This window comes from Sinocyclocheilus anshuiensis, unplaced genomic scaffold, assembly GCF_001515605.1.
Source record: "Sinocyclocheilus anshuiensis isolate Anshui unplaced genomic scaffold, SAMN03320099.WGS_v1.1 scaffold536, whole genome shotgun sequence".
Taxonomy (NCBI): domain Eukaryota; kingdom Metazoa; phylum Chordata; class Actinopteri; order Cypriniformes; family Cyprinidae; genus Sinocyclocheilus; species Sinocyclocheilus anshuiensis.
Window position 1 is genome coordinate 2188989 of NW_015557179.1, and position 13601 is coordinate 2202589.

General features: G+C 37.1%; 1 protein-coding gene across 2 annotated transcripts in view; it reads right to left on the reverse strand.

Annotated features, from left to right (window-relative positions):
- Positions 1-216: 216 nt before the first annotated feature.
- pitx3 (paired-like homeodomain 3) overlaps positions 217-13601 on the reverse strand; it is a 16789-nt gene continuing 3404 nt past the window's right edge. The window contains exons 2-4 of one of the 2 annotated variants that reach the window (XM_016473948.1): positions 7274-7400; positions 3924-4129; positions 217-1448 (exon numbers count right to left, since the gene is read on the reverse strand). In XM_016473948.1, the coding sequence (XP_016329434.1) occupies positions 882-1448; positions 3924-4129; positions 7274-7382 (882 nt within the window). In that variant the 5' untranslated portion in view covers positions 7383-7400 and the 3' untranslated portion in view covers positions 217-881. Of the gene's footprint in view, positions 1449-3923; positions 4130-6640; positions 6765-7273; positions 7401-13601 lie in introns of those variants that run through there. The other variant, XM_016473949.1, reaches the window with a different exon arrangement.

Genomic DNA, 13601 nt, shown 5'->3' on the forward strand with positions numbered 1-13601 from the left:
TGTTGCTATGGATCTGAGGTTGCGTTGCTATGTCACAAGGACATTATGTTTTTGACCAGACCAGTGTCAGAGTGGTGTTTTCTTTCAAAGCATGGGTTATTCATAAAAACAAATAATCATTTATTTTAGGTTTAATGAGACAAAGCAGGCAACACCAGAAAAAGCTTGTTTTATAACAACTGCACTCTTACATACATTATATTACAGTCATAGACATAGAACACCACACAAATCTATTTACTCAATGGCTTTTTAGTTGATTCTTTAAAAAAGTCCTAAGTTTCAGAGCTTTTCTTCTTCTGTACTTATTTTTCTTTTCATCTGAAACTACTCACTGCTAGGTTTCGTCTCGTCGTCTTACAACAACCTTTGACACTTGACCTCTGACCTTAAGTGAATGGAATTCACAACAAAGATTAAAATTCCTCAAGGAGGTACATCCGCTGGTGAGGAACATGCTCCTCTCATCGTTAAAATACTACATGTCCGAGATATTTTTTATCACATACAATACAGAGTCCATTATGTACACCCTCTTGTCTGTACTGATGATGAAAACAGGTATTCGTTTGGCTTTGCAAGGTCTTCCTGTGAGTGCAGTGGAAGTGTTTAGGTCCTCTTTTGTACTTCACTCTAATCATGCAGTGGACAAAAGCTTTTAAACAGTTGGTCGGTTCAGCGACAAAGCCACGACATGTTATCGCATGAGTCCTGGCCCATTGTGAGGCTCCTTTCCTCGTGAAGCTTATTCCTATTCTGTCCTTTCAGAAACCATAACAAGTTCATTGCGGGGTGATGATGCCTCGGAGTCAGATGTGGGGTTGGCTAGACAAGAGCTTGAAATTCAGGTTGGGTTTTTTGGAGTGCTAGATGTTAGGACTTCATACTGGCCGGTCCACAGCATACTGGCAGGGGCTTAAGTTGGACACAGGGTTCTGCACGGCCGGGTAAGCAAAGTTGGCGTGCTGTTTGGCCTTGAGCCGGAGGCTGGCCAGACTGGAGTTACAGGTGTCTCTGTACATGTACGGACTGGCCGTGGTGGCATAAGGGCAGGCAGCTGCCGACACCGCCACAGAATTGAGGGTGGGGCTGTTCAGGTTGTTCAGGTTTCCCAGGTTATTGAGGCCTGAGCCCGGCACCCCTGCCACCGCCGAGGGCACCATGGAGGAGGCCATGTTCATGGAAGGGATGGAGCTGGGCGGGGAGAACATTGGCTGGGAGGACAGCGGGCTTACATTCATGGAGTTAAAGAAAGGAAAGCTTTTGGCTGACAGCGGGCTGCTAGCCAAGCTCTTAGTGGCCCAGTTGTTGTAGGAATAGCCCGAGTACATGTCGTCGTACGGCTGCATGAGTCCATTGAACTGGGCGCTGAAGCCATTCTTGCACAGATCGGCTTGCTGGTTCCTTTCTCGCTTTCTCCATTTGGCACGTCGGTTTTTAAACCACACCTGTTTGAAAGACAAAGAGGAAAGAGATAAAAACAGGGCTTACGATGGAAGTACATTTCCTACAGTCAGAACAACTGGAGATTTACATCAGTGCAAAACGATGCATTTGAACACCATATTCTTTATCACTCTAACATAGTGTGCTCTTAATATCAAATATAAAAGACAGAACTTTAATATTCAGATTTCTGTCAAATCATGAGATTTGAACAAGAAAATTTCCACCAGGCAGAATTTAAGTGCTTCATTTATTAAACTATTTTATTCACTTATTATGAGTTTCCCCGGTGAGAAATGTCATTAAAGAGCTTCCCTCACATTTAGTCAATTTTTTAGGGGATATTGGGTGGATTAAAGTTTTCATGTGAAAAGTTAAATTAATATATTTCATTTAGCTCACTGAGAAATTATTAAAGCTGTTTTCTTGTCGATCTTTCCCTCTGAAAGTGTTTGCAGACTGTAATTAATAAAGAAAAACAAGCTGGAAAGGAAAATAAGAAATTAAGTGCTCCTTTTAATTATTACATTTTAGCAGTGTAAATACCGTCCTTTATATACAGTATGTAAATTATTTCCTTTAAAAGTAACATTCATAATATGACAGCGGCACAAAAAATGCCTTCCTCATAACTCTACAACTCATGACATTATTTTTAATGTTAGTAACATCTAAAAAAAATATGATAAAGACAAACAATCATGGGTATTATAACTCAAAGTTACTTCTGAAAAGGATCATTGTCTTCACATATTTCAAAAATAATCTGTACTTGTGATTCAGTTTTCTTGGAATATTTAATGACATCTTTATCCAGAATACTGTAAATGATACCAGTTTATATTGGGAGAGAGGGAATACCCTCCATGTTCCACTGACATTTCGGCAATGGTGTTTAAAGACTTCCAAAATAACTCAATGCCAAATATAGTTCAATGGTCGATGTGCTCATTCTGTATATTTTGGCATACAGGTATTTCATGATATATTAAATGGCTTGAATGTAGACTCTTAAAAATAAAGGTTCTTAATTGGCATCTATGGTTCCATGAAGAAACTTTAACATCCATGGAAACGTTCAAATACATAAAAGTTTTTTTTTTAAGTGGAAAAAAGGTTCTTTAGATTATTTACATTTTTCACACTAAGTAAAAATAGTTCTTTTAAGAAGTGTTCAATGAAAGGTTATATTGGGAAACCAAAATGGTTCATAGCATTACTGTGAATCTCACCACCATCTCCAAAGTTCAGTTCACTTTTCAATCCAAGCTTTTGTTTTCCCAAAGGAAAATCGCGAGCAAATGGTTAAGCACATGGCACATGCTTCCTCTCAGTATCGATGTAATGAATGTAAAAACCAGCATCAAATTGAGAAGAAGCCTTCATAGTCATGTGTGGTCCACTGTGCTGGCATCAGGTCAGGGTCATGATTTAGGGTTTGCGTGTTTATTAGGAGCACATACTCTATCAATTGCATAAATCAATATGACAGCAGAAGCATGCGGAATATGTGGCATAAGGTTCCAGCTGGGATTACTGACATACATGAACGGTCCAGGAGGCCACTGATAGACATTAGGAAAGGGGTATCTCTACCTCTGTTGTTCTTTCAAAATAACAACCAAGACTGTGTGCTATGTGACCTTTCCTCTGGCCAACATGAATTTGATCCACTAGATGTGTGCCAGCCAAGGAGGTAGCGATTGTATTGTCATCCATCAGAATGGGAGCCCACCTGCTCTCTTTGTGTGCTTCACTCATCAAACTTCTGCTTTTTGTTGAAACAGAAGGTCACAAAACTTTTCTAGGTTTTTCCAAGCAAACTATTGTTCATGTTACATCACAAATGTGACGTGACATGTGGCCAAGTATGGTGACCCCTACTCGGAATTGGTGCTCTGCATTTATCCCATCCAAAGTGCACACACACAGCAGTGAACACACACACACCGTGAACACACACCCGGAGCAGTGGGCAGCCATTTTTTTGCTGCGGCGCCCGGGGAGCAGTTGGGGGTTCGGTGCCTTGCTCAAGGGCACCCCAGTCGTGGTATTGAAGGTGGGAGAGAGCGCTGTACATTCACTCCCCCCACCTACAATCCCTGCCGGTACGAGACTCGAACCCACAACCTTGGGTTACGAGTCCGACTCTCTAACCATTAGACCACGACTTCCCCAAATCTCAATATAGCAGCTTTCTGGAAACAGAAAAAAAGCCACAGCCAATGCCAAAGCTGATGTCTTGTGTTTAAGTGTTCCTGAAAATCCTGGAATAGCCCGGGCCTATGATTTATGTCCCGAAGTTCAAAAGGATGCCCTTTCATTACATACAGTACCCAAATGCACCATAGTGATAGCATAGTGAACATCTTATCTTTGTCAGTTAGCGTGTTGACTCAGTGGTTTTGATTATAACATCTGCACATTTTTCTGAAACGCAATGTGCTGTAGCTATGCAGTTTGGCAGGGACACGTACCCGTACTCTTGCTTCTGTGAGGTTGGTCCACACAGCGATCTCCTCTCGCGTGCTCATGTCAGGATAGCGGTTTCTCTGAAAGGTGGCTTCAAGTTCCTGGAGCTGCTGGCTGGTAAAGTGTGTCCTTTGTCGGCGCTGTTTTTTCTTTAATGAGCCGTCCTCTGGGTTTGACTCATCTGTGTGGTTCTGATGGGACTTCTCCGTGTCTGTATGGGTCCAAGGAAAATGCATTACTTAAATAGATACACTCTTTAAAAAATTCTATGGTTCCATGAAGAACTTTTAACATCCATAAAACCTTTCATTGAAGAAAAGTGGGAAAAAGTCCTTTAGATTATACAATGTTCTTCACACTGAAATGTTCTTTGGAGATGGGGACCCAAAAATTGTTCTTCTATATGACATTTAGATACAGTTAAGCCCCACTATTATCATAATAGATTACAAAATAAAATAAGCTGTGGATAAATATATGTGGTAAATACAAAAAAAAAACTTTGTTTTTGTTTGGCTTGAAAATAGAACAAGAAAAACTGCAGGGCCCAAAATGTTTTTTTTTTGTGTGATGAAAATCGTCCCACTGTGGTGTAGAGTTCTGCAAAATTGCAAATTCAAGACCCCACAGAAAGGGCTAAATTAGCTGGCCACATAATCCTGGGATCAGCTATTAGTGACAGGGCAGGTTTGGGGCTGTTTGGCAAGAGCTTAACTCTCTAGGAGCAGTTCGAACTAATCAGCAAGCTTTCCAGGACTCCACAGGGCTTCTAGGAAAACCAACAAGACATCATGCTGCCATCTGTCCGTGGACAGAGACCCTTTAACAATACAGAAGGCGCAAAAAAAAAAAAAAAAAATAATAATAATAAAATAAATAAAATATTCAAAGTAACAAGATCATAATATTTCAAGTTAAACTGGATTAGAGTTTATTTAAATGAAAAGGAGAAACTGCTGAGAAATCAACAAAATTGTGGGTTTGTAGGCTATCTGTCCTTTCAGTGATAGGCTATGTATAAACTAATGGGAGGAACACAGGACTTTCAATACTGATACTGCTACATTTCTTCAGTCTCTTTGCTGTATTAGGCCTACTTACAACGCTGTGAATTAATTGATTTATTATTCCTTTGTAGTTCGTTTTGTTTTTAATCTGAATATATGGTAGCGAAATATTTTTGTACATGAGAGTAGATTTCGATCTATAAGCGCCGTCATAAGCTGTTGACTGCAAATAAACGTGTTTACTATTCGTTCAAAATATCAACCAAAATTAAATTGAGTAAATTTCGTATCATATTAAAATATAGGCCTAGTATTAGCCTATTTATTTTATCCCTGGTGTTCAGAGTGACTTTAGATTCTTGATTGTGGACATATTTTAAAACAAACACATTTATTTCTATAAAATGATGATGATAATAATACCTTTTCATGTTATTAAATGCAGTGTAAAGATAGCATAATGAAGATTTAACATCTCTTTTACTACAGATAGGCCTATGCACTATTTATTTTTTTAGAAATGTGGTAATTCTGAAGGAGTAAAATAGCCCTAAATAAACCCGCAACGTAGTCTATATATAAATAAAAGGTGGATAAAATGTATAATCATAATTTAACAGCTTAATATCATATTTTTTAACTGAGTTGATGTATAGTGCGAGAAGATTTTTCCATAGGCGGTTCACTATTTTTTGTGCTTTTCATTATTTATTAGCGCACCCGCTCTTTATGAGACATAGGCTACGTTTCTAAAAATATAAACGTTACAAAGCAACCAGTTCTAGTAGGCTATACATATTTAGGTTAGGCTTATATCATGTACTGATATAGGCTAAATGCGATCAAACATAAAATACGGTCCGAAAAGACACACGTTGGCATTGTTATAGACCTCCTTTACAATATAGCCTGGTCCAACGTTATTAAAAAATATACACTATAATCGCATTGCTCATTATATTAATGCATTTTAACAATCAACCTAATTTTTGCACCGACCTGCGCGGTGAAACGCTGCCTATTTGTAACACGTTAGGTTATGCAGTTTAACATAGCTAAACAAGCAGTGATTTAAGTCGATAAATAGACGTTTTTTCTAAGTTTGTTTAGGATTAATCCTCTGTCTTGCATTTTCTCGGTGAAGTGCGTATCTTCTTTAGACCGTTGCTCTTTTCACAGGTGTTTAGGTTTATTCGCATAGGCCTACTGACTGAGTCATTTGGATACCAAATTTGAGGCACAGAAATTAATAATTTATGCACCGTTCCTTCGGCACGTGACTGGCTGGTCGGGATCTTCTTCAAATGCCGACTGCCATCAGTACACAGTGCACATAGAAAAGACTGTCCAACATCTGTAAAACCAAGGCAGGCCTGGATTCAAATGAACCAAGATTATTCAAAACTACAATCAAAGATGTGGTGCTGTTATTACTAGCCCAATACAACTAAAACACGAATTAACTGGAGAAGAACACAATGTGCCATAAAATACCCAACAGGATATGCTCATAATAGCGTTCAGTCGTGCATTTGGGTCGAATAGGCTAGCTGGATGTGGACGATCACAAAACTAAAAAATTAGGTTTTGCTACTTTACAAAATAGCACATTCTGATATAGACAAGCAGCTTCATTTTAAGTAAACAGTCTCGAATGCGTGAATGCATTTTTGTGTGTTAACTGTTAACTCAATTAAACATGAACATGAACTGACCACTGTTGTCTTGGCCTTTGCATCCCGGATCGTGCTGAGGAGTCCCGGAGTCAGACAGAGACAGTGCCGGGCTACGGGCCTCACTGTCCGCTAGAAGGTTAAAATCCATCACCTCGACCGCCAGGCTCTGCGAACAGCACAAAGTCATGGGCTATTTAGACTACGTGAATGATTATGCACCGTTCCTTCGGCACGTGACTGGCTAGTCGGGATCTTCTTCAAATGCCGACTGCCATCAGTACACAGTGCACATAGAAAAGACTGTCCAACATCTGTAAAACCAAGGCAGGCCTGGATTCAAATGAACCAAGATTATTCAAAACTACAACCAAAGATGTGGTGCTGTTATTACTAGCCCAATACAACTAAAACACGAATTAACTGGAGAAGAACACAATGTGCCATAAAATACCCAACAGGATATGCTCATAATAGCGTTCAGTCGTGCATTTGGGTCGAATAGGCTAGCTGGATGTGGACGATCACAAAACTAAAAAATTAGGTTTTGCTACTTTACAAAATAGCACATTCTGATATAGACAAGCAGCTTCATTTTAAGTAAACAGTCTCGAATGCGTGAATGCATTTTTGTGTGTTAACTGTTAACTCAATTAAACATGAACATGAACTGACCACTGTTGTCTTGGCCTTTGCATCCCGGATCGTGCTGAGGAGTCCCGGAGTCAGACAGAGACAGTGCCGGGCTACGGGCCTCACTGTCCGCTAGAAGGTTAAAATCCATCACCTCGACCGCCAGGCTCTGCGAACAGCACAAAGTCATGGGCTATTTAGACTACGTGAATGATGATAGGCCAACAAGCTGCAGGCTAGAGATAAAGCGAATACACATGAGACTGCATTGTTTGCTGCAGGCTCACTGACGCAGCTCATCATTATAGCCGAACTCAATAAAAGACACAAACACTTGTTAGGCTATCTAAACATTTATGGATTTTTAAATATGTTTTGTTAATCAGATTTCAGATGTAATGTTCTTGTTTAATCAGATATAGGCTACATATAATATTTCACGACTGATCAATGTCGCTTGGGAATATCAAAAAAAGAGGACGACACTGTAAACAAAAAAGTAGGCTATTGCTATTTTGCTCATGTTTAAGTCAACGTCGGTGGCAAAGCCACAACCCGCATTGATAAGTTCATTACAGTGTTTCCACAACCTTGGATTTTAATTCAGATGAGGAAAATTAATTGGAAACTCTGAGATCCCATTTAATAGGCTAGAACAGAACAGGTTAAATGGATGTAAACAAAGATGTTATAGGCTAAGGTTGTATACGATAGTGATACAAAATAGCCTATTTTCACACTCTGAATGTCCGTCTATGAACTAAACAAAGTTTTTTCAATAGATTTTCGATAATTATTATCATTATTATTAATAATATTTATTATTATTATTGATTTTTAAATACTGGAAATTTAGATTTTCCTGCGCAAACAATGGTACAAGCGAGATATAGATGAAAACAGACTAATTAAATAAAAAAAAAATAAAAAAACTAATACAAATTAAACCATAATAGATAAACCCACGGCTATATAAATCAGAACAGCTAGAGAGGCAAAGATAAACCGATTGCGCAATAAGAATTATTTGCATGTTTCATCATATCAAATGAGATGTAGTAGCCTAATGTGAAGGCCTTTGTGTTGCAAATCTCCAAAATGTCAAGTAGGGTTCATCCGTTTACAACTGTCTGAAGACGTTTTGGACACCGAGCAATCAAGGGCCAGAATTACGCGAACCGAACAGCCTTAAATAACAGCCTTGTAATAGAGCCTAAAATAACAGCTCGTTTATTTATGTTACACCCTAGAGATTTCGAAACATAATCACTCTCTCACTGCGTCTTAGAATCTGTGATGTGACTGGATGAAGAGCGAAAGCAGGTCAGAATTCAGCAAACCCACCGAAACTCGCGCGCCGAAGAGTGTTTACGGAACTGAACACGTGTGATTTCCTCTTTTTATTCGCTGTCGGATTTCACCTCTTTTGAAGGATTCGTAAATTGTTACAAGGCGTGAAGGGTTGACTGGTATTTTATAAAATATAATAAATTTAAATGTAAATAATATTTTACATTGTTTTTTCTTCACATCTTCTAACTCCAAATATTCTCTAGAGTATTTATTATTATTATTATAAATGTTTTTTTATTAAACTTATTTATCATTACACGCACACACAAAATGCACGCTTAATACAATTTTCCAACAACTATCATTAACTGAAACGTAGGCCTATCTCATGGAGACATGGGCATTTTCTTATACTGTCTATCAGTTAAAGATTACACAAATATATTTATGATATATAGGCCTATTAGTTTATCCAATTAATCAAAAAGCATCAAAAGCATCGTTTTTTTTCAATAGGCCTAGCGCTAAAAACGTTCGCATTGGACAAGTCCATTTGCTTTCATATACATACATTCAATTAGAATTTATTATAAACGAGAGAATAAAAGTATTGGTTAAAAACTAATTTAAAATGAAAATACACAGTCTGCACGTGCCACATAAGGCCTGAATTTCCATGGCAGATCACAAAGCACGTGGGCCTTTAATTTGATGAGCACAATAATATTATTTATTCACAGGTAAGCTATTATTGCGATTCTGCAGTAAATTTGAATAAACATTTTTTTTTTTATGAAAGGGCATTTGAGAAGGCTATATGAGCGTCCTTGTTCATTGCCCATTTTTCTTTCAATAACAGTCCTAATGTGTGCACCATGGCAGCATTCACGTTTAAGTGGCATTTTTGATAATAATAAATGTTTAATAACTTCCAGACAAAATAACATGTAATTTGTTTATTGTTTGCGCTATGTAATGTTTAGCAACATTTCCGCATTAATACTGCTAGAGGGTTACGAGTTGTGGATAATGGGGAAAGTTTTGACCAGTTCTCCACCTTTAGGCCTGACAGCTCCCGTAACGACGCACTTAATAGGTTCTACTTATAACGAGCGATACGAAATCAGCCATTATTCCACCGCGTAAATTGGAGGTTATGACCGCTTTTCCCAACATTATTTGATCATACTGTATTCAACATCAGTGTCTCATGAGGTACATACACCTGACCATGATCAGTACTCATGAGGTGACAGGCCCATAGAGATTACCAGTGGTGATAAATAGACCGTTATATCACTGATTTAGAACACTTTCTACACTTAAAACTAGTGAGCACCCAAATCAGATTTTGTTTAAGTTTTGTTACCAGATGATAAACAATGAAATTATATTACATATGGTGAAACATATGATGGAATACATTTAGTAGATTGTTATCAAATTAAATGTAAAAATACATTAAAAAAATTACAATAATTTAAATGGAAGAAAAAGTGTGCCTCCTAAATTATACTTCAGACATGTTGAGTGATGTGCTGAAAACATAGGCCTACTCAATATAACGAATGCTTAAAAGAAAACATTTGGATAACAAATGTGTGCTTTACCAAAGCAGGGTGTCCTGTTAAATTATGATTTGTTTCAGTGTGCACAGGAGGGCATGCCATCTGATTTCACAGACTTTACAGATTTATATGATTTCTGGTGTAATTAGGCCTACTAAATGCAATTAATGAGTTAAAATCACAAAAATACGAATTTTTATACATTCTAAATCAAGCGTAGTTCTTGCACTACACTTTTACATTCTTGCTCCACCTTATTATCAATCAAAATGTCATTTTAAAGATAAAATACAATCACTTTTCTTTTTAATCTAATAAACAGTTGAGGTAACTTGCCTTGTAAGTACATCTGGCCTGTGGGGAGGCTACCATGAGAATGCAGAATTGCATATACTTCAACACATACCCAGAGTGACTTTGATAAATGGTTATCTGTCAGGCAGGCTGTGTCTTTTGGCCAGAGCTATAGGTGACATAAGCGGGTTATTTCATCCTAAGCAGGGTGTCAATGCACCCCCCACCCCTGCCAAGACTTGTGACATTATTACATTTCAAACTCTATCAAGGGTCCTCTAAGGATTGTGGGCCAACAAGGCTAGTGATCAAAGACTCCGATGCCACAGATGCACTGATAGATTTCTTAAATGTAAAAAATGGAGAGACCAATAAGGAAAGTGACCAGGTTTTTCTGACCTTGGTTTATCTAATGGTTATGTACACTCTTAAAAAATAAAGGTGCTTCAAAAGGTTCTTCACAGCGATGCCATAGAAGAACCATTTTTGGTTCCACAAAGAACCATTCAGTCAAAGGTTCTTTAAAGAACCATCTCTTTCTAATCTGAAGAACCTTCTTTCACCACAAAGAACCTTTTGTGAAACAGAAAAGTTCTTCAGATGTTAAAGGTTCTTTATGGAACCATTTAGACAAAAAGGTTCTTCTATAGCATCGTGAAGCACCTTTATTTTTAAGAGTGTATAGAACTGGCTTATAACTAATTATATAACCAATTGTCCATGAATATCCAAAGAGTTTATTTTCAAATTGGTAAAAGGTTAATATAATACTACTAACATAGCAATAACATTAATAATAACAACAATAATAATAAGAATAATTTATGATTTATAATATTTATTATAATAATTTTACATGCTTTCTAATTTTTTTATTTTAATTATTGATTTTTTTTTCTCAATTTTCTGTGAAATAAAGTTTGGCTCAAACTTTAAGTCTCTCCTTGCACATCATTTGATGCCATTTGGAGAAAGGAGATTTATGCTGCTTTTGAGATATTCGTACTAACATGGCTCAAGGAATGCATGTCAGTGAGGGGCAGTTTATATACATGACATCGATCTCATTAAAAATATATATAGCCTATATATATAATAAGAGAAGAGATAATAGAGGTAAAATCCTCTCGTTTTTCAGAAGATTGCTGGGTCCATCTGTTGGTTCGACGGAGGCAGACAGCATACATTTCCACGGGCTGCTGCATTATCTCAGGAATTATTCATAAACGCGTTTAGAATTAATTCCTTGGATTAAGAGTTGATTAAGATGTGTGTCACTTTGCTGTCTGAGAACTTATTAAGGGCCCACTCGAGCCGGCGGCAGATGGAATTTCTACCCAATGTTTGTAGATGTTAATTTCTCCCCTCCTAACACCCATTTGCATTCGGCTGTGTATGTCAAAGCGCGGCTTTTCCTGCACGCACAGCTCCGAATATTCGTGTACGAGGAGATGCTCATCTATAAGATCGGTCATGCTTATTTCCATCACACATACGCACGGCCCACTATTCACGTTCGACTGAGATAGCCTACAAATGTTTTGAAATGTGGAAACATCACACCCACAAAAAAATCTTGAGATTTGTTTGTAAGCAAAATTAGAATTTTTTTTTTAGGCTATATGTTGTATGAGTAATTTTAGATATGACTGCAGGCTGCAGCTGAAGCAGAAGCATATAGGCTTATACTGTGTGTATTAAAGGCAACATGAGAAGACTTGACCAAACACAAGAGCGTCACGCACTGTTCTGTGTGTGTGTTTAAAGCACACACATATGAATAAACAGTTTTTTTATGTATTAGATATTTAGCTTTTATGGCGGACTTTGAAGCATTTTATTTTAACGATATTTAGCGTTTCTAATAAAAATAAATATTGTTGACAAAAAGCATTCACCGTGCACAAAAGAACTAGCTACAATTTAAAAATTGAAATAAAAAACAACTAGGACACAACAAAACAAAACAAAAACAAAAAACTAACAAAAAAAAGAAAAGAAAGAAAGAAATGGAATCGGATGCATTTTTGATCCCACGTTTTTTGATACTCTGTCAGTCTTGTTTAACTATTTGGCCGCACGTAAATGTAGATACACAGGTGCGTTTGCCCGAGTATTTTATTGTATTTTTTTTTTACATTTTTTGACGAACAGAAATGGACCCAAACATTACATGAAAATTGTATCCTAAGTAAATCGCTGCATGCCATTGTTCCTTTAATACAATTTTATAAAACGAATTGTTTTAAACATTTTTAAAAATTCGTTTACAAAATAACTGATTTCATTTGGTTTTCTCTCTGGTTTCTTTCGGCTTCGAAGCACCTGCCACCTATCAATTTGGGTAGCCTATATTGCATTGATATTTTCAATTATCCCGAAACAGTCAATCCCGAAATACCGTGATATGCAGCAATAGAAGTTCTGAGATATTTAGACAGAGGTTTTATTTTACTATTGTTGTTTTTGTAATCCAATAGGCCTACACTCTTAAAAATAAAGGTGCTTCACGATGCCATAGAAGAACCTTTTTGTCTAAATGGTTCCATAAAGAACCTTTAACATCTGAAGAAACTTTCTGTTTCACAAAAGGTTTTGTGGCGAAAGAAGGTTCTTCAGATTATAAAAAGGTAAGAAAGAGATGGTTCTTTAAAGAACCTTTAACTAAATGATTCTTTGTGGAACCAAAAAGGGTTCTTCTATGGCATCGCTTGAAGAACCTTTTGAAGCACCTTTATTTTTAAGTGTATACGAGTAGACAATTGTGTTCATGTTAAAACCACGCGTAACAAAAGTTTTAACCGCCGACAATGAAACAAATTTTGCTGAAGGCACAAACTGGCTTAAACTTAACTTGAACAAAATCAATGTAGCTTTTAGTTTAACATACAGCTCATTTAAAACATTATTTAAAGCCTTCACAAGGCAGCGCTTAACTTAAAATGTAGATAGGCTACCCGTGGTTACAAAGATTTAAACAGGGTTTAAGTCAAAATGATCCTGAACTAATGCAGACATCATTTAGAAACGTCCTTTCTCGGATTTTCTTAATGTATCTGTGTTATAAAGTTGAACAATTGCATCACCTAATCCATAGGCCTATTTTAAATAGGCTAGGCTGAATAGATTAAATTGCCTATAAATTTAATCGTAAAATAGGGTAATAACAACGTAGCATTATAGCTGATTATTATAACCCTAAATGCATTTTTTTT